This window comes from Parambassis ranga, chromosome 12 (genome assembly GCF_900634625.1).
Source record: "Parambassis ranga chromosome 12, fParRan2.1, whole genome shotgun sequence".
Classification (NCBI taxonomy): domain Eukaryota; kingdom Metazoa; phylum Chordata; class Actinopteri; family Ambassidae; genus Parambassis; species Parambassis ranga.
The window spans coordinates 3,100,909-3,126,177 of NC_041032.1; the positions used below are offsets into that span (position 1 = coordinate 3,100,909).

Below are 25,269 nucleotides of genomic sequence, written 5' to 3' on the forward strand. Positions count from 1 at the left end.
CTTCCTTCTACACAGGAACACCAGGGGGGCTAAGATCTCGAGCTTGCAGAGACACACCCCCCAACCCAGAGTCTCAACCCTCCTGGGTTCCTCACTCGAGCACTCATCCTCAACTTCTCTATGCACTCATCATTTAATCTATCCTTGTCCCTTTATGCCTCTCACTCCATCTACCCCTTAGCACAGTAATACTTGAGGCATGGCTTAGTGAACCTGTACTGAACTTTGAAAATCTGGTCTCCTTGTGTTTTACTTCCCCCATGTTTCCCGCCTTTTGTGATTACCGGCTCTGCCCTCATTGTGTTCACCTGTGTCTTGTCTGTGTCTACTTAAGTCCTGTGCTCCCTTATGTTCTTGTCAGATCATGTCATTTTCTGCATGTTCCTATAGTTCCTGAGTCCTCCTGTCCTAAGTTTGGTTGGTTTTTACTTATTTTCCCTTTGTCTTAATTTGTACTTTGTAGATTTGGATTTGAGTTTTTGGATTTTGGCTTTTCATTATTAAAAGCTCACTTTCAGTTGAACCTCAGCCTGTTCTCGTGTCTGGTGAATCTAAATTGTAGGTGTGAATGGTTCCATAGGGGGCTTTAAAAAGATAAAGATAAATTACAAGAATGCTCATAAGAATGATGATCAAATAAAACACATAACACTAAGTCCCCCGACTTGATGCAGCAGGTGCTGCTGATGATCAGTCCTTGATGAACTGATCATCAGCAGGTGTACAGACCTCTATAAAAACAGACGTTTTGCTGCTCTGGAACATTCAGGTCTGTGTTAACACAATGACAAGAGAGAAAGACATAAACAGTGGGTTAGAGAAGTAACTGTTGCTGCACATCAATCTGGAAAGACTTATAAAACCATTTCAAACTATTTGGAGTTCAACGTTCTACAGAGAGAAAGATTATTCACAAGTGGAAACATTCAAGACAGCGGTCAGTCTTCACAGGAGCGGACGTCCCAGCTAATTCAGCCCAAGATCAGAGAGCCATGGGATCTGGACACCTTGCAGTCATTGAGTGGACGATGAACTCCTCCGAATAACCAGAGTACTCCAGAGACAAATGTGAGGACTGTACAGGTAAAGTTTGGTTCTTTCAACAGGACAATGATGTAGATTTACTGCTGTGAGTGTCTGATGTGAGGGTGTTCCCTTCAGGAGGGTGCAGGGTCAGTGGGGACATGTCTACACTGATCCCTTTGGCAGTTAATCATGTAGTGAAGAGACACATATATAACTGCTTCATCATCATCATCATCATGCAAACAATAACAGCATTGCACACACCACAGCCTGCCACCCTTCAGTTAGTTATTGAGGCTCTTGTCTTGTTGTTTACACAGAGAGGCAGGAAATGAAACAGATGAGTGATGGCTGAGGGAAGCTGGAAATTTAAAGCGGTTGAAAATGACAATTATCTGTAGGGTAATAAGACCGTTTTCAATCTCGCCTTTGTCCTTGAGAAAAACAAGTTATTACTGTTTGAAATGGCTGCTCTCTTCCTGTGAAATCTGGAGATGACTCAGATTCCCGTCGTTTCCAAGGGAAGAATATTAATGTTGAAGTCAGGCTTCCTGACTACATAATCGGATGAGAATCCTCCTCCCCATCTGGTCTCTGAAACTCTTCATGGTGCCTTGTTAAAATGCTGATGACCACAGGAGAAAGGAAGGCAGAGCGCTGACCAAGACAGAAAAAGGAGGAGGAGGCATGTACTGCATGTCAGATGAAGTCCAATCTTTCATATTCTACTTTTTGTTTGTTTGTTAATTACTCATCTTATTTTTGCTCGGTCCTTTTTCTGAATTTGAGTCAGCTTGAATAGCCTGCAGGCTGTTCAACACTGAACTGCCAAGACTAATATTTTAGATGGTTGCAAACTGTTTGGAGACGGGACATGAGTTGTATATTCAAGCCTCGCCTCAAACAAAGAAGCACCATATGTGTTCCAGATTGGATCTTAAAGGTGTGGCCATCCAAAAAATATGACATATACCTCAAAAAAAATGGAGGAAAAATAGGTTAACATGTATCCTAACTGCAACAAAGAGGCATACATTATATGGACAAAAGTTTGTGGACACCCAGATGCCACACGTGTTCGCCTGTCCAGCCCATTGACTATTTATTTAAAGTCTGATGAAGGGTGAAGACTTCCGGTGTCAGGTGGACTTCTGGTTAGGAAACTTGTAAAATCATTTCCTGGACCTGTTTTTGTTGTTGTTTTCTTAAACAAGATGCTGACAAACAAAGTTGCCATCCAAATCTTTATTACATGGTGTCCATTTACTTTTGGGCACATAGTGTATTCACAACAAAGAAAGATTAAGATTAAGATTAAGATAAAGAAACCTTTATTAGTCCCACAATGGGGAAATTGCCTTTTTGCAAGGATAAGTTAAGAAAAGATATATACATTATAGACTACCAATAAAATATAGAATAGAATAAAAAAAAACAGTTTACATATTAACAGTTATTGCACAGGTGAGTGGAGGTAGAAGTGGTTTATAAGAAAACTGTACATAGTGCATCAAAAACTAAATAAATAATTTATTGTACACTGTGGTGTGTGAGTATTGCACCTATCAGAAGTGTTTATTATACAGTCTGACAGCAGCAGGAAGGAAAGACCTTCTGTATCTCTCCTCCACACCGAGGGTGGAGCAGTCTGCCACTGAAGCTGCTCTGCAGTGCTGACAGGGGGTCCTGCAGGGGGTGGGACTCATTGTCCAGCATGGATGTCAGTTTTGCCAGGACCCTCCTGTCACCCACCTCCTGCACTGAGTCCAGAGAGCAGCCCAGGACAGGAGCTGGACTTCCTGATGACTCTGTCCAGCTTCTTCCTCTCCCTCTCAGTGATGCTGCTGTTCCAGCAGACCACACCGTACAGGATGACTGATGCCACCACAGAGTCATAAAAGGTCTTCAGGAGTCCCCCTTTCACTCCAAAAGACCGCAGTCTCCTCAGCAGGTAGAGCCTGCTCTGGCCCTTCCTGTACAGTGCGTCTGTGTTGTGAGTCCAGTCCAGTTTGTTGTTGAGGTGAACACCCAGGTATTTGTAAGAGTCCACCTGCTCAATGTCCATTCCCTGGATGTTCACCGGTGAGGGGGGGCAGAGTGTCGTCTGCAAAAGTCCACCACCATCTCCTTGGTTTTCCCTGCATTGATCAGGAGGTGGTTTCACAAAGTTCTGCGTCAGTCCTCTGTACTCCGCGTGGTCGTCATCACTGATGAGACCAACAATCGCAGTGTCATCAGAGAACTTCTGCAGCACACAGCCGTCAGTGTTGTGTCTGAAGTCGACGTGTAGAAGGTGAAGAGGAAGGGGGCCAGGACGGTCCCCTGAGGGGCACCCGTGCTACAGGTGAGCAGGTCAGACACACAGTTCTGGGCTCTCACAAACTGTGGTCGGTTTGTGAGGTAGTCCCTGATCCACTCTGACAGCAGGTGGTCCACCCCTGTCTGCTCCAGTTTGTCCTTCAGGATCGCCGGCTGGATGGTGTTGAAAGCACTGGAAAAATCAAAGAAGGTGATTCTCACAGTGCTGCCGGGCTTCTCCAGGTGAGAAAGAGCTCGGTGTAGCAGGAAGGTGACAGCATCCTCCACTCCAACATTAGGCCTGTAGGCAAACTGCAGTGGATCCATGGAGGAGCCCACTGTGGAGCGGAGGTGTCTCAGGACCAGTTTCTCCAGTGTCTTCATGAGGTGGGATGTCAGAGCCACTGGTCTGTAGCTGCTGAGGTCTTTGGGGTGCTTGCATATTGTTAGCTTAGCATTAGCTCTTCTTCCTTACAGAATATATACAACTTTTTTCCCTTCTTTATTTTTATCATCACCCCCTTTCTTCCCCTCTCATCCCTCCCTTTCATCCTCCCTCCCTCTTCCCGCCCCACACTTCCATTTCCTTCTCTCCCTTCGCTCCCTCACTGGCCTCCCATCAGCTCATCACTCACCTTCCTCCTCCTCCTCCTCCTCCTCCTCCTCCTCCCACCTAGCTCACTCATTCTGTTTTTCTCCTCCTCCTCCCTGCAGACAGTCTGCAGTGTGCTGCCAGTCTGTGAGCTGGAGAGGCACTCAGACGACACACACACACAACACACACATACACACACACACTCACTCACACACAGACAGACACATACAAGGGAGGAAGAGTCTTCAAAAGCAAACTTTGCTGCAACTTTTTTTTTTTAATATATTTATACTTTCCCGACTGTGGATGTCAAGACCTACTTTTTGCTCGACTTATTTCCTCTGAGAGTAAAGTTTTCCTTTTCCCAGGAAAAACAAGCCACCATGCTTCCATTGTACCTCTTAACTTTTGTTGGTGAGTACTTTCTTTAATGATTGTACCAGCGTTGGTGCATGAGGGCATGTTTCTGTTGATGCCAGTTGCCGTGATTCATACTTACCGTTCCCTCTCTCTCTCTCTTCTCTCTGTGCTCAAAGCCACCATCCAAGCCTACATCCAGCTGCTGCCAGGCTCATGCAACTTCGAGTCCAACACCTGCGGATACACGTCAGACGCAGACTTTACGAGCTGGACCCTGCACAATGACGGTACTTTAACAGATGTCGAGCAGCATCCTCACTCCCCTCATCTTTAATCTGTCTATTGCTTCATTGTTTTTGTTTTTTAATTCATATTTTGTTTTAGCATTTATCTTTTTTTTTAAGTGCTGGTTTTACCACCAAGAAAAAGAGAAAGCCATCTGCTTTGCATTGATTCCAGCATCTCTGACTCTGAACATCTGGAGTCAGTGAAATAACACATTTAGGCATTCTCGTGGGGTTGGTACTGCAGCTGATATGAATGAGAGCGGCGCACACCCACATCTAGAGTTTATGTCACTGTCTATTTATGCAATGGGATCAAAGCCGGCAGATGATCGTCTATTAGATCACGAGTTGATTGGTGATGTTGAAGAAACAACAACAACAACATGGGTTGCTTGTAGAGGGAATGGATTTGAAAGCACAGACATTACTGACTGGCTGCCTCTCGGTGCAAGCAGCAGGATCCTGTCAAGTTAATGGTAACATGAAGCGCAGCCAGTTTTAAGAGGTTAGGGTCATGTTGATGTTTGACAAATAAATGCTCTCCTAGTGTTTCCACAGTTTTATCTCTCACATGATACTCCAGTTCTAATAAAACCATCATTTATGAAGCAGATGGTCCAAAAGTGGACTTAATTCTTAGCATAAACAGGCCCTAAAATTAGCATACACATTTGTCAGAAAAGCCAGAACAGACTGCAGTTCACTTGAATCCTGAGCTTTTTGACCACATTCTAAGCTGGAAAAAAAAAGCTAGACGTTGGTGTTAGCTATTCTTAGCTTTTTATGCTACATAGCAATTTGCACTTAAACGCCATAGCAACAAGTGCTAATAAACAGTCCATTTGGGCAGCGTTTATTGGAGATGATAAAATAAAAAAAGGAGCGGCCATCTTGGATTCTGAGGTCAGGGTGTTGACATTCCTGTGGGGCATTTCGGCTGAGGTTTGTGGCGACGAAATGTTAGGTTAAATGTTTTAAGTGCTAACTAAAGAAGCTGAGATAATTTATATGAATACCGCCTTACTTACTTTTTTTAAAGAAACAGTTCAGCATTATGAGAAATACCGTTTTCTTGTTTGTTATTCTGTATTCTGTACTTTATTTTATTCTAAACATTTCCTCGTTTCTAACACACCTTAAGAACTCTTAAGCCATCTCTGCATCCCAGGCAGGATTCTGTCTTTTTTCCACCTCTGATACTTGCTCTGCTGTTGCAGGCTGCCTCCTTTCTCTGGGAACTACTTTCTTATTTACTTTTCCTGTTTCCATCTTGCCATTGCCTCCGGCTTCTTAAAAAAGGTCAGCGGTAGTCGGTGCGTTAATGGTTTGCTCATATTCTCCTCTTTTTTTCCTTTCTGCGGTCTGTGCAGCACAACAGAGGCAGCAGTAGAAGTGAGGTCATGTCAAGTAGGCTATAGAACTGTAACTGTATCCAAAGAAGGGCACCAATACCAATTTAACAGGATTTGAAGTGAGTGGGAAGTTTAAATTTCACTTCAATCAGTGTGTTGTAAAAAAAAAAAAAAATATGGCAATTTGATGAGCTCCATCCTGGTGTAAGTGTGTGTGTGTGTGTGTTAGTATAAGAGCCTCGGGCAGCATGGCATTCCACAGGGACAAATAATAAATGACAGACCACTGAGGAGAGCTCAGAGGCCCCTGGAGCAGATAAGAAGCTCAGAGGTGGATTTAACGTTGGACCCAGTCAGAGCGTCCTGACTTTGGACATAAATCTCGATGCAAAATGTATCTTGTTTCAGATAAGGACACAAAATCTGCTTTTTAATGGGCTTCAGTTCACTTTTAGAAAGGAGCTAATGCTGCATACAGCTGCACAACAATGCTGCATATTTGACAAAATCCAGATAAGGAACAGATTTCTGCAACCCTTTTTCAGTTATAAGTGTGACTGAACTTCTTCCAGCAACACTTCTAAAATACATTCAATACATTCTGGAACTATTAGGAGCTATCACAGTTTTACACTCATTCCCTTTTAGGCCGTTTTGTCGCCGTGGATGCAGCTGCGATTGACGATCAAGAATACAGCACGGGTTCAGGTGCCGAACCACAAGGGGAGATCACAGGAGTCCTCCTGAGTCCACCTCTGGAGCACGAAGAGTGGAGCTGCCTCAGGCTTGTTTACCAGATCACGGAGAGCGGAAGCCTGGAAGTCCTGCAGCGAGTGGCGGGCAAGAGCTTCGATAAGCCGCTGTGGAGCAGCCAGGCGCCGTCCGACAGCTGGGTCATCTCAAGCATGGACCTGCAGAACAATACAGAACCATACAGGGTACGTGCTATTGCATCATGTATTCTATTTGAGTCATAATTAGAGTGTTACAGCCTTAGACTGGAATGGATAAGATCAGAGTGACCTTTGACCTTTGCGTATCATAATCAACTTTCTCTCAGAATGCTTAATGAGTAAAACTGATATGAACAAAGCTAATTCTCTCAATTGGTTCATACATACATTAGAAATGTACCCGACCATTTCCTTACTATTACAGGATGTAATCAAAGAATAAAAATACTCCAGCCTAAGTTAAATAACAACTGAGGTGCAGGAACCATTTGTTGAACAGACACATATAGGTTGACATTACACACACATACACACACACAAATTGAGGCCAAATTGAGGTGTGTCATCATTATCTAAACACTGTGGGAATAGCACAGCACATGTTTATATTACATGCAGAGGCAGAACTGATTCTGACAGGGCCGTGACCTACATGATGGTATGTCAGACCTGTGCTATGTGTGGGCCCCTGAGTGCATAAACATGTTTTCATTTCAGTCCTCTGGAAAAAAAAATGTTACAGACTTGCAAAAACACCCCTTTGCTATTGTTTTGGTTGATTTTGACCATTTTATGTTTTGTTTACCATTGATAGCTAAAGTACTGTTTATTTGCATTGTTTTCAAGAGGGAGAGGAGAGGTAAAAGGCATAGTTGTATAATATAGATCTGCTTAGCATCAATAATAGAAGCAGGCTGAAGCTATAGCCTAGCTCTGTCCAAGAAATGAACCATCCGCATCAACAATGGATTAAGTCAATAATATGCTGTGCTTTATGCCCGGTTTACACTGTGCGATTTTTAGCAATCTTATAAGACTATTGCATGACACACTATGCAACGTGGATCTAATAAACTTTGGTACGACATCAAATTTGATGCGTGCAGATTGTACGATGACTATTTATTGAATGGCAGGCGATCGCAAGTTACGACGTACATCAACATGCGAGGTCTTTGGTCGCAAGATGCTGACAACGGCATTGTGGAACGTGTCTCACAGTGCGACGTAAGACCACCGTTTTAAAACCACGACCAAACATATCTCCACGATTCTCCTTCGATGGTGGTTTTTTGTCTGTGCCCAAAATCGCACAGTAAACCAGGCATTAGAGGTGTGTAGACTAGCTATATTATCCTCTTACTAACCAACTAGCTTCAAATCTAGCACTAGTGTACACAAACATGAGTGTAAATGGTCTCATGTCAGCAAATTTGAGGAAGAGCTGAGAAGAGAAATTTGCACTTTTAGCATCTTTAAGCGTTTGTTTTGGACACACCGTGTTCTTATCCTCCCTTTATTTTTAGCACACATTTATATAAAAAAATAGCATACCTAAGGCCTGACCTCATATTTTAACAAATGTGTTTCTTCTCTGATTTCTGATTGCGTGCCACTTCTCTCTCTGCAAGTCCCTTTTACAGCAAATCTGCTGCTATCTGGAGCTTTGAACTGTTAATAACATGTGCACTCTTTTTAACCTCCTATGATGTCATTCCCATGTCACTCCTCATTGCTTGATGCCGGGTATTACTGAACATGTGCTGTTGATTAGGTTGTCATCGAAGGTAAACCTGGGCCGAGCCGTGGGAGCAGCGTGGCCATCTTTGAGATCCATATAACCCCTGGATACTGCCTGGGTCAGTGACTTCATATGTATCTTACACATCTTTCCTAAATGCATGAACATTTATTGTACAATGTCACAGTCACATGATCACCCCCTCCTCGTGTGTCTGTCTCTAGAGTGTGATTTTGAGGAGTCTCACCTGTGTGGATACAGCAACCAGTGGAACGCCAATGTAAACTGGTACGTGGGAGGAGGTGGGATCCAGATCGTGCACAACACTATGCCCAATGACCACACATACAACAACAAAACAGGTGAGTTGTGTGCGGTTAGTCTCTCCATTCAAACAAATTAATTGTATTGACTTCAGGCCAGTCTGTGGCCCAGAAGCTTTTTCAGACTTTCAGGTTACCAAAGCAACACATTTTAGAACTGTAAACATGCAATTAGGACCATCTTAGAATTGGAATCCAGTCATTTAAATGTTGTGAAAACAGCTTCTGCACACTTTTAATGTCTAGACGTTTGCTCACTGAGATAATCACTCCTAGGTCACTTCATGTACGTGGACTCCAATTATGCCAAGACTTTCAAAGAAGTGGCCAAACTACTGTCTCCTATGACGACGGTGCCCATGTCTGGCTGCCTGAGTTTCCAATACCAGCGCAGTCAGGAGAGAGGGAACCTGTTCTCTGTTTTTACCCGGGACCGCCTGGGCCAGTATCAGGAACTGTGGAGGGCAGGGCCAGAGAACCAGAACAGCTGGAGTGAGATGCTGGGGGAATGGATACCTGTGCAGATGGACCTGAAGGCACCGTACTCAGTACAAGTGAGTCTGTTAAGTCATTACATATATATATATATATATATATATTTGTTGCTTTTCGGTTAAGCAATTGAACTACTTGGTAGGAAGGCTTCAAAAACCCAAGTTCCCCCTGCAGGCTCAAAAATTGGGTTCATCGTGGGTTAATTATGGGCGTGACGGCTTTGAGTGATAGGTGGAACCAACTTAGGCCCCGTTCACAGTGGAGAAAGTCAATCCAGCTAGAGTAGGATTGTATCTGGATAGCCTTTAAGCTGGATACATTCAGACCTATTTTCAAATCTGGCTATCACACATGCGTGTCCGCGCTCAATCTGGCTTGTTTGTTGTCCTCCAAGCCGCTAGGTGGCGCCTCATAATATACAGAGTCCGTTCAGGCCACGGTAGGACCGTGTGCGCACATGCGTAATGTGTCTTTCTGTCCCGTGTCGCTCGTTCTCTCGTTTTTTCGGTTCAAAATGCAGTTTGCGTATAGCTACTGTTCAAATTAAGTTATACAGCTTTGACACACTTTTTACCCATTAACTGCAACAGAATTTTACACACATGCTGGATTGTTTGTCCTTGTGAGTTGAGAAAAAAAACTTGTATACAGCCTGTTTCCTGAACAGATGTCCCCCATGTGCTGTCTTTCAAGGGAAAATAAGGCAACATTCATAGTTGAAATTTATACGCGCATGTGTCTGTGTACAAAAAAAAACATGCAGCTTTGGTTACTGGAGTCTCTCTGCCCCTCTTTAGGTGGTCTTTGAAGTGGCGTTTAACAGCCCAAGAGGCGGACATGTTGCGCTTGATGACATTTCCTTCTCTCCAGAGTTTTGCAGCACAGACACTGGTGAGCTTGTTGTTAATGTCACGTCATTGTTCTCATGGCGCTTTCAAGGTTCTTTCATGGTTCATGGCATTCTGATATGTGTATTTCACACAGAGCCGACCTTTGACCCCTCCATCGCTAACTGTGATTTTGAGTCTGGTTTGTGCCACTACACCCAAGGCCAGGTGCAGGGATCATCATGGAGGAGGGTGTCTGTGAGGCCCAACATTTTCAGGAATGGAGACCACACCACAGGGGCAGGTGGGACTACAATGCTACACCTTTTAACCTGCTTTGGAAGGGAAGCTACAGACGCTTTTTTTTTCTTCTGCAAACAGAGCTGCATAAATGATAAATAATCTGATGCTCTATACAGACTTTGACTTGACTACAGCTTCTTTTAGCTCATATTTTCTGGGTTGGATGGCACCATTTACTGTCTGGTTCCGTAAATGTTTCCACCACCACCACCACCACTAAAGTTAGCAACCACATGGTGACCATATTGGAGCAAATGAGTTTTACTCCTCAGTTGATGGAGACTTTATATTACACAGATTATCAAACAAATGTATATTACTGATATAATTGGTGGTGGCTGCTTTGTCTGTGAACCAAAATGAACAATATATGAAGCTCCTGTCACCGGCTGCAGCTGTACCAGAAACGTAGATTCATTTGCATCTGAAACACAGATCATTACCAGGTGTGAGCAGTGATGGGAACATCCATGGTGAGCAGATTCACAGGAAGAGAATTTTGCAAGAAAAATAAAAAGCTGTCCTCTCTCCTTCCAGGATCTTTCCTGTTGGCTCACTCCAGACTGGGCCCACGCTCAGGCTACGTTAGCCGCCTTATCGGTCCAACTCTGCCGGGGAACATGAAGTACTGCCTGAGATTTTACTTCTCCTTGAGGGGTGAGTGCCACCTCAGATTTATATATATTTTTTATTTCTTTCTTTTCTCTGTGGTGGTGTTTGAATCCTCTATATGTGTGAATCTGTTTGACTGACTCACTGACCAGAAATAACTCTGGCAACTGACTGCAGGTTTTAACCAGACGGACCAGGCTCTAGCTGTTTATCTTGTGCAGCAGCAGAGCGGCAGCCAGGAGAAGATCTGGACTCAGGGGGAGAAGTCGAGAGGGATCTGGATCGCGGCGGACGTCACCTTTCAGACGTCACAGCCTGCCAAGGTCAGATGAGGAGAAATATCACTTTGATAAGAGTATTAACGGAAGATGTGTGGGGAAAAAAAACATTTACAAGGAGAGGAAAGAAGTGAAGGGGACAGAGGAGAGGAAGTTAAAGTATGAAGGAAGGGAAATTGGAAGGAGAAAGGGAGGGAGGGAAGAAGCATGTGGAAAAAATGAGCTAAGGAGGACAAAAAAAGAAGTGAAGGGAGAGACGAACAGAGAAGGAGGAATAATAAACAAGTGCAGGAGAACATGACAGGAGGAGGAGGAGAGATGGTAAAAGAAGGCTGAAAAGACATAAAAAATCAAAAAGGATGGGACAGAGAAGACAGGATCCACAGAATAAATAATAATGGAAGATGAGAAATAAATTAAAATAGCTTAATGAGACTCTGTGAGGCTGCATTTGAACACCTATAGCTAAATGCTAATGGCTAATTGCTATACTAACCAGAAGGCGGTAGACAGCAGTGATAACATCACTATCACTGCCAAAATGGGAAAGGTAAGGGCGGTATCCGGTGAATACAGTGACCTGGCTTCCATGACGTCACCCGCAGGTTACTGAATTGCTGACTTTGAGTCGCCATGTTGATAATGTCACAGTCCTCGAGCACTGCTTGGGTGTCATTTTAAGTCCTAACTCATTAAAATGAGTGCGTTCTAAAACATACATGAAATCATGGTCAATATAATTTTGGCTTTTTTTTGACAAAAATAAGCAGAAAAATCAGATTTTTACAAACTAATCCCAATTATTTTAAAGTATATAGTCTAAAATAAGTGTGTACATAAATATTCAGCCCCCCTGAACTAATTCAAAAGAGGTCCAGCTTAATGTCACAATTAGTGACATGGAGATCACCTGAGTGTCTGTAGTATAAAGACACCTGTTGTGCCTGAGAGCTCCAGTCTCTGGTTCATCAGTATTCCAACATGAAGACAAAAGAACACTCAGAGAGAAGGTCATTGAAAGGTATAATCAGGAGGTTACTACAAAAAGAGTTCAGTTAAATCCACCATTAAGAAATAGAAAGAGTATGGCACGTGTTTAAATGTCTTTTTGTCCTCAAAAATCGAGGGACTGGGAATAAAGAAGGCTCATAAGGGAGGCCACCAAGACACCTACAACCGCTCTGCAAGAGTTAAAAGCTTCAGTGTCTCAGATTGTGTTGCCCAGGCTCTTCGCTACTGGAATGTAGACTCCAAGCTCAATTGGAAAAAAAACGGAGCTTTTTGGCCATCACCTTGCACCATCTCCGTGGTGGTGGTGGTAGTATCACGAAACATCCCAAACTCCCATTGTCCGGCTGTTAGACATGTTTATTTCTGCTGTGTAGTTGGTCATTTTTAACATGGGAGTCAAAGGAGAATGGCTCATATTTGGAACCAGCCTCTAGAGGCTGCAGGGGGAACTGCAATTTTTAACATTTCTGCAATAGAGGCTGCAGCCTGATCGAAAATAATTTAGTGAATTAAGTAAATAAAAATAAATAGCTATAGGAAAAGCTTGATGTTCTCTGAAATCAAGTTTATTCTGTTAGTTTATTTAATATGGACATGACCAATATCCTCATCATTCTCATCATCATAGGTGCTTTGTGATGACAGTCTATTCATCCAGACATCCAGAGTGCTCAAAGGATTCCCACACACTAGCCTTTTGTTCCACAGTTTACATACTGAGGCACTCCAGCATTTCACTGTTGCTTTCTTTTCATCCTCACGAGGGCTTTTAGAGTCTCACATGTACATGTCGGAGCAGGATGTCGACAACAAGGCGAACAAAGTGGTTCTGTTTAGGATCTGATCTGTGAACTATTAATGGTTGCAAATGTAGGGAAATACCAGCCTCTGCTGACTGTTGACTTTTGCTGTTCAGATGGTCTTTGTCAGCACCTGCAGGAGCTTCTGGGACTGTGGCTCTGTGGCTCTGGATGACATCAGCATGACCCTCGGGGACTGTGACCTGACAGCAGGTAACAACTCCTGGAGGTAGTTCTTCACTAGAAGAGACGTATGCTTCAGTTCGCTGTCATGTTAGAAGGAAGAAATGACGATCACGACCCAGTTTCACTGCAACCTGGCAGTCCATTCCTGCGGAGGACTCTTAACGACTGTCATGCCATGATGCTTTCACACGTGTTTAAACTTGTGCTACTTGCTACACTGTGTGTGTGCTACACATGAACATGACCTTCTCTCTTGCAGGTTTGTTGTCGTCACCTTTCCCTGGACACTGCGACTTTGAAGCAGGGTTGTGTGGTTACACTCTGGACAAACAGGGGGATACCGCTGACTGGGAGTGGAGGAGAGGACCTACCCCAACCTCCTACACCGGACCTAGAGGGGACCACACCACAGGATTGGGTGAGAATCCCCTTTACCATAATACACACAGATTCATTTACAACTGCAAAGAGCTTAAAACAGACTTACACCATTCTCCAAAAGGGTACTACCTGCACATGGAGGCGTCGCCCATGCTGCCCGGTCAGAACATCCGGCTGCTGTCCCGCCCCATCAGAGGAGCCTGGGGGCCTCAGTGCCTGAGCTTTTACTACCACATGTACGGCTCGGGCACAGGCAAGCTCAGCGTTTACATCAATAAGGATGGAGAGGATGTGTTGCTATGGCAACGGAGAGGCGAGCAGAGTATTGCCTGGCTGAGGGCCCAAGTGGAGTACAGAAGTTACAACCAGCATCAGGCGAGACTGGAATAGAATAACGTTACTTTTATTTATTTTGTTTAACATACCAGACAAGTTTCGATCTAAATTGCAGTTTCTTTGTGTCACAGATTGTGTTTGAAGCAGTCAGAGGTTCTTCAGTGAGGAGTGACATTGCCATTGATGACATCATTTTGGAAGGAGGATCGTGTCCAGGTAAAAAAAAAAAAACTCAGCCTTAAATATAAAAAAAAGAAAGGTATATAAAGGGGGATTAAAAAATTACCTATTGTTTTGTCTCCCCATCAGAAATGGCCATCAGGCCCACTGTGGGAACCTCCAATGAGATCGAGTAGGAGGGGGACGCAGGACAGCAGCAGCGTAGGATGCATGTACCCCTATTTTTTTTATTTGCACATTAACATACAACTCAGAGCGTTGTTGCCGACTCCTGGCGCTTACATGTCAGCCTGAATGCGTGGACAAAGGGAAAAACTCTTCATGTACTTCTGTTTTCTTTTTCATGGAGCAACACATATCAGTTGTGTCACAGTCAGCATGTCTCTCTGCACTGTAACAACAGAGAGTGTTAACCTGTGTTTTTCTTCACATTTATATGCATTAGATTAATGCTCATTGCTCAAATAAAGCGAGAATGTTCTTTAACGTTATGTTTTTTGTTTTTCCTCACTATTGCTATATTTAGATAGAGGAAATTGTATACTACTGCCAGCTAGTGGTGACTCAGTGTAACATATTGTGAAATATTAAGGTCCTTTAAATACAGATACTATCTACTATAAATCACAGCTGACAGGAAAATAAAAGCCATATATTCAGATTTATTTCAACCGCATACACACACTGTACATTTCAATGAAAAAAACAAAATTAATTTGGTCCGAGTGATGGACATTACATGATACATGTGCCATCGTTCAGGTACTTCATGGATTCCATCTGCTGTGTCATAGCCAGAACTTCCTGAAATCCTGTGCTGAGTCCAGACATGTGCTGGAAGTACGCCTCCTTTTCCACCTGCACCGACAGATTGTTCACCCCCACGTCTTTCAAAATGGCTGTCACCTATTGATAAGATTTGCATAATCAATCCATCACATTCGGAATATGTACCTCATTTGCATTTTTGAATAAATTTTGCCTGTAATGGCAATATGTGCACCAACCTGCTGTATGATCCTCTGCTCCACTACATCTGACATGACCTGGAGGTGGATGGTCCCGGCGATCATGTTGGCAGAATGCCTCCAGAAGTGAGAGTCTCTGTATGACAAAACACCTTCGATTTTCTCGATCTGAAACAACAAGAAAATTCATCAATACAAATACTATGAGACTAGACTCTGGAGTAATGTCTGTTTGTGTCACCTTTTCCAGAGCACTGTTCAGGTCCTTCTCATGTTCTGGGGGCGTTCGTAGAAGAAGAACCTCGCATGCATCCTTCAGCAGAGGGATGACGCTGAGAAAAATGAGTACGGCGATGAACAGCGAGCAGATAGGATCAGCGATCAGCCAACCAAACTGACGGATGAGGATGGTGGAGATGATCACGCCGACGCTGCCCAGAGTGTCAGCCAGGACATGAAGGAAAACACCTGGAAGAAAACAATGGGAATATTTTCTGTGGTTCTTTCAGACTTGTCCTTTGTGCACCTACTTGTACACACACCTCTCATGTTAGCGTTCATGCCTCCGCTTCCCGAGCCGTGGGAGTGCCCGTGTCCGCCGTGCCCGTGTCCGCCGTGTCCGTGTCCGCCGTGTCCGTGTCCGCCGTGTCCGTGTCCACCGTGCCCGTGTCCTCCATGAGAGTGTCCGTGACCTCCGTGGCTATGTTCGCTGTGAGAGTGGCCGTGGTGCGAGTGACTGTGCTCATGTGACGAGCAGCTTTTGCTGCCATGGGAGTGGGCGTGGCTGAAAGCGCAGATACCCACTAGGTTGACTAGAAGACCTCCAACAGAAACTGGCTACAGAGGACAATACAGAGAACAAAGTTTCAACTTCAAACTGATAACTGATGAAAGTTTCCCAAGGCTGTTTACTTACAGTCAGCATGTCTGTATTTATGTTAGGAGGATCCAACACACGCGTGATTGACTCCATAAAGACAAAGAAAGCAATGACCATCAGGAACAGGCCATTGATGAATCCAGAGAGTATTTCAACACGGCCATACCTGCCAAAGAACAAAAGTTATTTCCCACATCCAGCTGGAAACTGAAACCCTTTGTTATTCTACAATTCTTCATTGACTTTACCCGTAGGAGAAGATCCTGGTTGCTTTCCAGCGGGTCATGAGGGCAGCAAACAGGCCCAGGACCAAAGCAGAGCAGTCAAACAACATATGGAAGCCATCAGAGATGAGTCCCAGGCTGTTGGTCCAAACTCCATAAAACAGCTCCACAAAGGTGAAAGCCTGAAAAAACACAGAGCAACAAGTCATACATACACACTCTGAAAAATATTGACATTGTTTATTGTCAATTGTGTTAAATATTTTTCAGTCAAAAAAGAAGTCAGAATAAACTTTTTTTTATAAAATCAGAGTTGTGGAATGGAACCCCTAAAATCCCTAAGACGTGCTCTCACGATTTTCCCCTCTCTGACAGTATACATACCAAGTTAAGACACAGGAAGTAAAAGATCTGTCTGGAGTCGTATTCCTCCAGGATCTGTTTCAGTGAATCCTTGATGAATCGAGGAAGGGACTGTGATGTGTGCTGCAGGGCGTCGCCCATGAAGTTGTACAGAGGTGTCCCTTCAGGGGAGTAACCCACTAAGGTGCCCTTCTGGCCCTTCTTTGATGGAGATGAGAGAATACTGGATGCTGAAAGACCAAAAGAAAGGAGAAATTAAGGCTGGATCAAAAGCATCTGTAGAATTCTTATTACAATCCAGGTGTTACTCACACATGATGAAGAAGATGGCGCTGACTAGAACTCCACCAGAGAGCACATGCTCTGTGCTGTCTTGCTGAGGAGGTTTGCTCATGGAGCGCAGCTGGTCGGTCAGTGGGTGAGTCCAGAAATTAGCCAGCAGCAAAGAGCTGAGGAAGAGGGCGATGGCGCCATAGCGTGCGCACCTCGGCATCTCCATCTTCGCACTGCAGATAGCCTCGACGTAAAACTCCAAGATCATGACAGAGAAGATGATCATCCCAAAAGGCAGGATGAGCGACGACCACGAGTCTACTTTGCTTTCTGTGGTAGCTGAGAGCACTATGACCCAGGGCAGCAACACCATGGCAGAAACCAGGTTGTCGAGGGCGTAGAGACGCTTGGCACCTCCAATTTCCACTGACAGTTTCCTGGAGGCCGTGTGGAAGGCGACCTTCAGACATAGGGAGACAACCAGCAACACAACGCCACCCTGTGCGAGGAGACAAAAGAGGTAATATTTAGAAAGCTAATACATGAACATAACAAAAAGGTAGAGTATGATCTTCGCTTACTTTGTGATCTGCTACCCCTAAAAATGAAATAGCAGTGTAGAGGAAATGAGTGAGTGCGCTGTCATGGTGTCCCTCAGCTGGTTACAAGATGAGTCAAGGTAAACACAATTCAACACAACATAACAGGCCAGTTAACAGTGGAAAAGTCGCCTGCGTGAGGCTCAAAGGATACGGTGCTCTGCCATCTTTGCCATAAGATCATCGTTGTCAAAGAGGAGGAGGCAGATGACGGCGATGATGAAGAAGGCTGCGCCTCTGGTCTGCAGTTACAAATAAATTGATGTGTACAATGAAGTGACAAATTCAATTACCTATTTTTTTTAATAAATTGTCAAGTCATAAGAATTGTATAGGGCTCCTCTGTGATATTGACACTGCGGTGTAAAATGACATCTCCGTCCATATAAGTCCTGTTAACATGTGGTCTCCTACCTTGGATGGCCCTCCTCCTGAGTTTGTGAACAGGACCCCAAGAAGAGCAATGACCACCACGTCACTGTGCTCAAAGAGCAATAGCGTCCTGCCAAAGAGATGGTCCAGTTTTTGATTACAACTTGAACAAAACACATAAACTCACATCCACCTTTAATATATATATATATTAGTGAAAATAATGACGATATCTACCTTAGAGGTCCACAGAGAGTTAGACCAAAGAAGCCCAGGAGGGATATGATACAGCTTAAAACAGCATGCTTTAGTAGCTTGATCCACTACAGAGTAGAACACATGCATAATGAAATTAATATCGCACAAACTACACAGTGGCAGATGTCATTATTTCATTATTTATTCATATTTCCCCTGCTGATTTTTTTAAGTTTACCCCCTTACAACGAAATTAACAGACTATTATTTTTATGGTAGGTTTATTTGAACAAACTATCAACAAAAAAATAAGGGTTATAAGTTGATTAGTCCTGTCCCTTTAAGGAATGTGCTCCTACTCTCAACTCGTTATGTGCATAAAGGACACCTGTCACAGGAGCAATCTCTTCCATTCAAACCTCTCCACCACCACAGTCAAGACCAAATAGCAGTGAAAGGATTGTAGACCTGCAAGACCACCAGCAAGAAAGAAGCTTGGTGTGAAAGAGATCACTGTTGGTGCCATGATTTGAAAATGGAAGAAGATACAAGTCAAACGCCCTCACTCTGGAGCTCCAAGCAAGATTCACCTCATGGGGTAAGGACAGCAGGAGCTTGTTAATGATCTCAAGGGAGCTGGGACCACAGTCACCAAGAAACCATTGCTAAAACACTTCGCCATTATAGACTGATATCCTGCAGTGCCGGTAAAGTCACCCTGCTCAGGAAGGCACATGTCTGAAGTTTTCCAATGAACTCAGAGAGGCTCAGGAGAATGTGATGTGGTCTGGTTTAACTGAGCTCTTTGGCATACTTATTTTAATCAAATACAAAGTAATTTTGAACCTTTATTTTTTACAGATTTTTTGTTGATATCCTCTCTATTAAAAATAAAATATCACTAATTATGTGCTCTTCAATTCTTTGTAAGGGGGTAAACTTATAAAAATCAGCAGTGGATCTAGTAAATATGTCTCACACTTAAACAAAATCAATCCCACAAACCTGTCTTCTAGAGATGACTTTTCCAGATGAAAAAGGCTTTTGAAAGAAAAGCAGAATAACCGCACTCCTAAAGAAGAAGAAAGTTATTAAGTTGTCACTGGTTGCTACAACAGATGAAACAAAAGCTTTGGCTGAGGATTGGGAACGCTTACCCTAATTTTAATATGAAAATGAATTGAACTACGTGAACAACTTTGAGGATATCATACGATTCAAAGATCCCAAGAGCCTTGAGGACCTTTGAGACGACCAATAGGACAATGTACCTGGTTAACCTGCAGAAGAAAATGAGAAGAATGCACTATATTAGCAGTGGGGCTTTGTGATGGAAGCCTTTCACTGATAAGTGGTCCTGTCATAGGTTGAGATAGAAAAGTGCTTATTAATCCACCTCCAATTATTAATAACTCTGATACACAAATGATCTTTAAACGTATTTGTCAAGCAACAATGGCTTTTAGTTTTCACTCATGAAAACATGCAAATATGTTAACTGTAAGGGCTTCAGCTACACCTGATCGACTCGTTAACAAAACATAAAAACAACTCCACTTAAATCTAACATAAGACAAACAATCAGACAGAAACCTGGAATCAGGCACTTCAACCATGCCCAGTTTCCCCCCTGAGAGGACGTTGCTGCTATATTTCTCCTCCATTTTCAAGCTCCAAACTCGACCAGCTTAAGTCCAATAACAGTCTCTGTGTTCGCAGTTTGTTGAAATCAATCCATTTACGACTGAAGAGTAAAACCAGGTTCCCTCTGCCTCGTATTCATCTTCCCGTTAGTTTGTAAACTAACCGCTACACAAACATGAACCCACAGTCAGCTGGCAGCCTGTGAGGCACCTAGGCTAGCTAGCTGGCCGGTCAACTGGCATAACACAATTGTATCAAAAGTTACACGCCGCGTCACATTCCCGGTGTAAAGCCTGCGTCAAACAAACACAAGCGAGCGCTTAGTTAAAGCCATACAGCCGCCAGTTTCACGGCTCGAATAACCACAATAAAGGCGAAAGAATAACACGTCGTATTTATCCAGCGACAAAGCCAGCGCACTTCCGGACACGGTAGACGTTCCACGTCACGTGGTTGTATTCGTAAACGTTGCTATTGCGCATGTGTGGGATTCTGCGCAGCTGAGGAGGATAAAATCACCCTGAAAAGGGTAAATAAAATAAAATACAAATAAAAAACTGAATAAATAATACACGACTTATTAACTAAAACTATATATTAAATAAATAAAAATCTCACACATTTAAAAGAAAAACAAAATTGCTTTACCTAGCTGAGTAACCCTCTTCACCTCCTTGCCACTGGTAGCAGGGTATGCCAGGCTTATATGTAAGTGATTAGGTGCAACAGTATGGAATATGGCGGAGCCATGATGTTTATGATGATATGGGGATTTTACAAAACGTCCATTTATTTGATCCTCCTTTGATTCCCTTTACAAATGTCATTTTCAATTTATTATGTCTACAGTGTCAGTATATTTGTTGTACCGTACAATACTATGGTATACTATATACCAAATGTTTTTATTTATTAATGTATATGAGGCGAAAAAAAAGCAGGGACAAATGTGTTTTGTGAGAAAGAAGGTATTTAATGGAGCATCAACCGAATTGGACGGAGCAGTCACATTTTCTTTGATACATATTTTAAAGCTGTGAGATTTTAGCTGCATCCTGTGGATGAGTTGAGAGGACAGAATTTCAGTAAGGTCCACACAATCCCAGCAGTACTTGCAGGTAATGTCCTTTGGTCTCATTCTGTGAATGACAGTCAAAGATGCCAGTCAGCTGAAACACTCTATTGTGACAGGAATGAGGAAAAACAGGATTTTTTTAAATTCTTGTTTATCTTTACCTTTATGTCATCCTGCAGGCTTCTACCATACATGGCCCTGTACTCCACCACGATCTTCTGCAGGTCGATCTCGGAGCGACTCACCAGCACTCTGTTCAGAACATGCTCACGTGTGCCAGGTCCCTGCAATACAACTGAACTTCATTCACTCACGCCCCATGGACACACACACATTGTTCCCTGACTTATGCTGTGAGAGACAGGGAGAGAGAGAGCAGCAGAGACTCGTCCGTCCATACACACCTTCATAGCCAGATGGAGCTTCTCAGCAAAGAAAGCTGGTTTGTTCCAGGCACATTTCACTGGACACCAAACACACTGTCACACACTGAACATTTCACACAGAGTTTTAAGTTCTAACCACAGATGAGAAGATTTGCAGCCTGGTTCTCAATGGATTCCCTCTTTCTAGTGTTGACAGATGTTGCAGCCAAATATTTATGTCTCAACTTTTACCCAGTTAGCAGTGGTTTTACACTGTAATACATTGCTAATCAGTCTGTGCATTTATCAAACTAGAATAATATTTATTATAATAATAGGGGTGCAATATTTTTGATGTCATTTGTCAAAAGTGATTTTGTTTGTGCTTCCTACTCAAATATATAGGGCCCTATGTAGTGTATGTGCGAATGTGCTGTCCAAATGTGTAGTGAGAATCATTACACCCAAGATGGTGCCCCCAGTGTATCCCACAATGCACCATAAAAAGTAACAATGTGTACTGTCATGCAGTAGTGTAGCAATGCGTATGTATGGTGTTAGCTGAACTCACTAAATTCCACATGTCGGGATCAAGGAGTGAGTGGATGATTCTGGACATAGCCTTTGAATCCAAATATTTCACTTACACATAAAAAACATGAATGGCTGGAGTATTGCATGCATAGTTGAGGAAATAATCTGTAAACAAATAATAATTAGGAAAAGATAGATGGCATCAACCTACCAATGTCAATGAGACAATCTTCAATGTCTCCCTTCAGCTCCATTATTAGAGCTTTGGGCAATGTGATGTCACTGACTCTGGCATACTCCTGGAATGCTAGCAGAGATACAAACAGGTACTCATGGGTAAATATTATGCAGTTGTTACTGTCCGCGACAGTAGTTCTTCGACGCGAAGCATAATCTGGCCTAGTTAAGTTAGCAGAAATTAGAATTAGAAAGTATTTAATAGGCTTGCCAGGTTGTATTGCTGGGTGTGTTCCACCCAACTGCCTGAACAAGTGCGGTTCCACCTGTTTGACCAGGTGTGTGTGTGTGTTCACTCCGAAAATGTAGCTCTCTGTTGCGTCAGCTGAAGAATTCACACACATTAGCACTCACTCTTAGAGAGTTGCAGGTCGCTCCGCGTGGTCAGGATGTTGATGAAGGTGTTGACGTCCACTCCTTTGGTGTTCTCACCTGCTTCAAACAGGACCTGATGATGCATAGCATTCCGTTAACAAGAGGTCTCTTCGAAGGGTTTTATGTTTTAAAAAAAATTTTACCTTTGCATCCTTTCGAGCGAGTTCCAAGTCTACTTCGGTGCTCTCATCTTTCTTTGCTTGAAGCATGGACAGAAGGGCCTTGGTGAAGTCGCCGCTGGTCTCACTCTTAATAACGTCCTCCAGCTCTGTTTTATACTCTAATGAAAATACAACAATTCCATTCACTGATAACAGACCTTACATCAGTGGGCCTATAATGATGCTGACTGACTGCTGCTAAGAGACCTTCATGAGCCCAGCAGGCACACCAACAAATAACAGAGTGGCTTAAAAACCTTCTTTGAAGACCCGCTTGATCTCTTGAATCTCTTGGTTTGATCTGGTTGCCAGGATTTCCGTCAGGGCGCCCTCATCTGTGCCCAGACGCTATAAATGTTTAAGGGATTAAATGTAAATAGACTTGTTGTACTGGAGGAACATGTGTATAGAAAAAGAATAAGGAACACTTACTTTGGTGGCTTTCCTGAGCAGGTAGGCATTAAATTGAGCTGGTGTCATGAGCAGAGCCAGAGAGACGTCCTCTAAATCTGACCGTAGAGCTTGCTTTAGATCGTTGTCCAGTCTCTGCAACACACACAGCCACACAAAGGCACCATTGTTACTGCATGGAAGTGAAAGATACTAGTTGAAGACCACAAGAAACTTCTGGTTATACTGTGGCATCTTCATCTGTGCCCAGATTGATCTCAGAATCCAATCCAATCTATCCATCTTCTTACAACAGGTTCATGGGAGGAGTTAACCCTAACCCATCCCGAACCCAAAACCCAAGCCTTTCCCAATGGTCACTGGTCCTAATCTCAAAATTTCTTTGACAGTTTCATTGGTTGTAAACATGCAGAGTTGTCTAACTTTGTATCCCTTTACCTCTGTTACAGGGATCTGCAAAGGCAGAATCACAAAACTTAGCCTGGTCTGACTGTACTAGGCACCAACAGCTCATTAACAATACATTATTCAATATAACAATGTTACATTCCAATTGCTGATTTATTGTTTTTTTGCACATACTTGAGCATCTTCCTAACAGAGGAATTTACTCACTCACCTTCCCTGTAGACGCCTCGTAAACTGCTTTGATTTTTTGCCTCTGCTCGTTGTTTCTCTTCACCAGGACTGCAATGATCACATCCTCGTCCACACCTGCGGGTGGTGAGTAGTACATAAAATCACTACAGAAACATACGGAAAAACTATGTTTGATCAGCCCAAAAGAGGACACACACACACCTTTACTTTTAATGGCACTCTGGAGGACTGAGGCGTCACTGCTGGCGTTAAAGTTAGGGTATGGTGTGACTGTGCCATAGTACTTAGGTTTTGGCTTCTCCTTCACCTGTAAGGAAAATGTTTTACAGATTATGGCAGACATCTGGAACACAAAACTGGATCAAGAAAAGATGCAGGAAGGGATGATGAGAAGATAAAGCTAGGAAAATTCTCAATGGTCCGATACTCACGGTGACGGTGTCATCCTTAGGTTTTTTGTCAGGGACGACGTCTTTGAAGAACTTCTTGAAGAAAGCCATCTTGGGAGGAACTTTAAAACCAACACCCGGTGTTAACTGCAGTCTTACTCTGCAGCATCCCCACCCATGTCTTTATGTTTTTTACCTGCAGGTGAACATCCAATCACCTCCCACAGACAGCATTCCTGCTAGGTGACAGTCTGGTTGGATGACTGCTCAGATCTGTGTGTTTCACCTTTTAATCGAATAAGTAGCAATGCATTGTTTTGGGATTACATAACAGAACCTGATGATCTACATTTTTTTCATGGGGTGGATACATTAAAGCAGGAAATGTGCCTGTAGTGCTAGACTACATTAGCCATGTCATGATCCTGTGTTTTGTTGTTCTTGTTTACTGGTTAAATCTCGTTTGTTTGTTTTTATATTTTATTTTTATTTGTTATTGTATTATTGTATTTTTCTTGTGTCCCTTTGTTATTTTCTGATTTTAAAAAATAAAATACTCTGTTCCATCATGTGTTAATGTGTGTTTTACTCCCACATCCCACCTGTGTCTCCCTCTTTGTTGATTACCTGCCCTAATGTGTCTCACCTGTGTCTCTCCCTCCCTCAAGTAATTACTGTGTCTCCTGCACCTCCTGCCAGATTGTCTTGTGTGTTTAATTTCATTTTTTTCATTTTATTATATAACAGAATAATATAATAACATATATAACAAACAACAATAAGAAGAAGAATGTATGTATATAAAACTGATGGGATTACCAGACATATGATATTAAACATTTATTTTATTTGAAGTTAGAATAATACAATAAAATACAACATCAGACATGACAGCACACTATGTTTACACAAACTATGTGAACAACCTCAGTGTTAGGTTAAAGTGACAGTGAGGCCAGCATCTTTAAAATCACTTTATAAAAGCATGAAAATGCATTTTACATTTTTTTTTACATATTGGTATGTAAAACAATATATAAAATGCATTTTACCATTTTATATATTAACCAATATGGCTTCTTCTGTTTCCTTTATAAATGTGGAGCTGGACTTATAAAATGACAGCACCACTTAGGACTGTTGACCTGAACTATGTTAGATGTGTTTTGGTTGCCACCAGCCAGCCAATCACAAATAAGTATTCATACATCCTTTGTACTTAAAGAAAAAAATAAAAACAAAATGAATGATGAATGTATATATAAAAGTCTCTGATCTCTAATTATATAATTATATTAAATAATATACAGCATTCAAGAAAATAGTTGTCATCCCCTTGTCATGATCCCTGGTCATGTTTAGTATTTTTTCTGTTGTTCAAAATTTTTCAGTCTCAGGTGTCATGATCTGTGGTCTTGTTTTATTGTTCTGCTTGGTTTTGTGTTGTTTTTGTCCTGTTTTACTTCCTGTTGTGTT

General features: G+C 42.7%; 3 protein-coding genes across 4 annotated transcripts; 1 reads left to right on the forward strand and 2 right to left on the reverse strand.

The window, feature by feature from the left end:
- Positions 1 to 4,054: 4,054 nt before the first annotated feature.
- LOC114443880 (MAM domain-containing protein 2-like) lies at positions 4,055 to 14,719 on the forward strand. Its single transcript, XM_028418229.1, has 15 exons — positions 4,055 to 4,333; positions 4,456 to 4,566; positions 6,567 to 6,856; positions 8,427 to 8,511; positions 8,618 to 8,755; positions 8,993 to 9,270; positions 10,009 to 10,102; positions 10,196 to 10,342; positions 10,879 to 10,998; positions 11,131 to 11,276; positions 13,159 to 13,255; positions 13,488 to 13,646; positions 13,731 to 13,984; positions 14,077 to 14,161; positions 14,255 to 14,719. The coding sequence occupies exons 1-15, from the start codon at positions 4,303 to 4,305 to the stop codon at positions 14,299 to 14,301; spliced, it is 2,082 nt and encodes a 693-aa protein (XP_028274030.1). The 5' UTR covers positions 4,055 to 4,302; the 3' UTR covers positions 14,302 to 14,719.
- A 48-nt stretch (positions 14,720 to 14,767) lies between these two features.
- Positions 14,768 to 20,084, reverse strand: slc30a5 (solute carrier family 30 member 5). Of its 2 annotated transcripts, XM_028418228.1 has the most exons (16): positions 19,596 to 20,084; positions 19,160 to 19,282; positions 19,008 to 19,074; positions 18,042 to 18,127; positions 17,847 to 17,934; positions 17,587 to 17,674; positions 17,415 to 17,491; positions 16,873 to 17,332; positions 16,582 to 16,790; positions 16,222 to 16,379; positions 16,010 to 16,139; positions 15,742 to 15,930; positions 15,636 to 15,696; positions 15,335 to 15,561; positions 15,133 to 15,261; positions 14,768 to 15,031 (listed from the first exon to the last, which is right to left on the reverse strand). In XM_028418228.1, exons 1-16 carry the CDS (start codon positions 19,664 to 19,666, stop codon positions 14,861 to 14,863), a joined length of 2,334 nt encoding a protein of 777 aa, XP_028274029.1. In that variant the 5' UTR covers positions 19,667 to 20,084; the 3' UTR covers positions 14,768 to 14,860. The 2 variants fall into 2 exon arrangements, with proteins under 2 accessions (XP_028274029.1, XP_028274028.1); XM_028418227.1 differs by having other exon boundaries at positions 15,636 to 15,930.
- Positions 20,085 to 20,608: 524 nt separating this feature from the next.
- On the reverse strand, positions 20,609 to 23,965 carry LOC114443621 (annexin A1-like). Its single transcript, XM_028417828.1, has 11 exons — positions 23,836 to 23,965; positions 23,606 to 23,711; positions 23,424 to 23,518; positions 22,826 to 22,939; positions 22,651 to 22,741; positions 22,376 to 22,512; positions 22,212 to 22,305; positions 21,832 to 21,927; positions 21,126 to 21,184; positions 20,883 to 21,005; positions 20,609 to 20,785 (listed from the first exon to the last, which is right to left on the reverse strand). Exons 1-11 carry the CDS (start codon positions 23,902 to 23,904, stop codon positions 20,729 to 20,731), a joined length of 1,041 nt encoding a protein of 346 aa, XP_028273629.1. The 5' UTR covers positions 23,905 to 23,965; the 3' UTR covers positions 20,609 to 20,728.
- Positions 23,966 to 25,269: the final 1,304 nt, after the last annotated feature.

Excerpts from the sequence above, each read along its gene's own strand:
- slc30a5 (XM_028418227.1), bottom strand. The coding sequence starts at position 19,666 with ATGGAGGAGAAATATAGCAGCAACGTCCTCTCAGGGGGGAAACTGGGC. Across the intron at positions 17,675-17,846 it reads CAGGAGGAGGGCCATCCAAG|ACCAGAGGCGCAGCCTTCTT; the intron begins GTAGGAGACCAC and ends TTGTAACTGCAG. Across the intron at positions 17,333-17,414 it reads TAGGGGTAGCAGATCACAAA|GGTGGCGTTGTGTTGCTGGT; the intron begins GTAAGCGAAGAT and ends CTCCTCGCACAG.
- LOC114443880 (XM_028418229.1), top strand. The coding sequence starts at position 4,303 with ATGCTTCCATTGTACCTCTTAACTTTTGTTG. Across the intron at positions 8,756-8,992 it reads CACATACAACAACAAAACAG|GTCACTTCATGTACGTGGAC; the intron begins GTGAGTTGTGTG and ends AATCACTCCTAG. Across the intron at positions 11,277-13,158 it reads AGACGTCACAGCCTGCCAAG|ATGGTCTTTGTCAGCACCTG; the intron begins GTCAGATGAGGA and ends TTTGCTGTTCAG.
- LOC114443621 (XM_028417828.1), bottom strand. The coding sequence starts at position 23,904 with ATGGCTTTCTTCAAGAAGTTCTTCAAAGACGTCGTCCCTGACAAAAAA. Across the intron at positions 22,742-22,825 it reads TGCTCAGGAAAGCCACCAAA|CGTCTGGGCACAGATGAGGG; the intron begins GTAAGTGTTCCT and ends AAACATTTATAG. Across the intron at positions 22,513-22,650 it reads CAAGCGGGTCTTCAAAGAAG|AGTATAAAACAGAGCTGGAG; the intron begins GTTTTTAAGCCA and ends TATTTTCATTAG.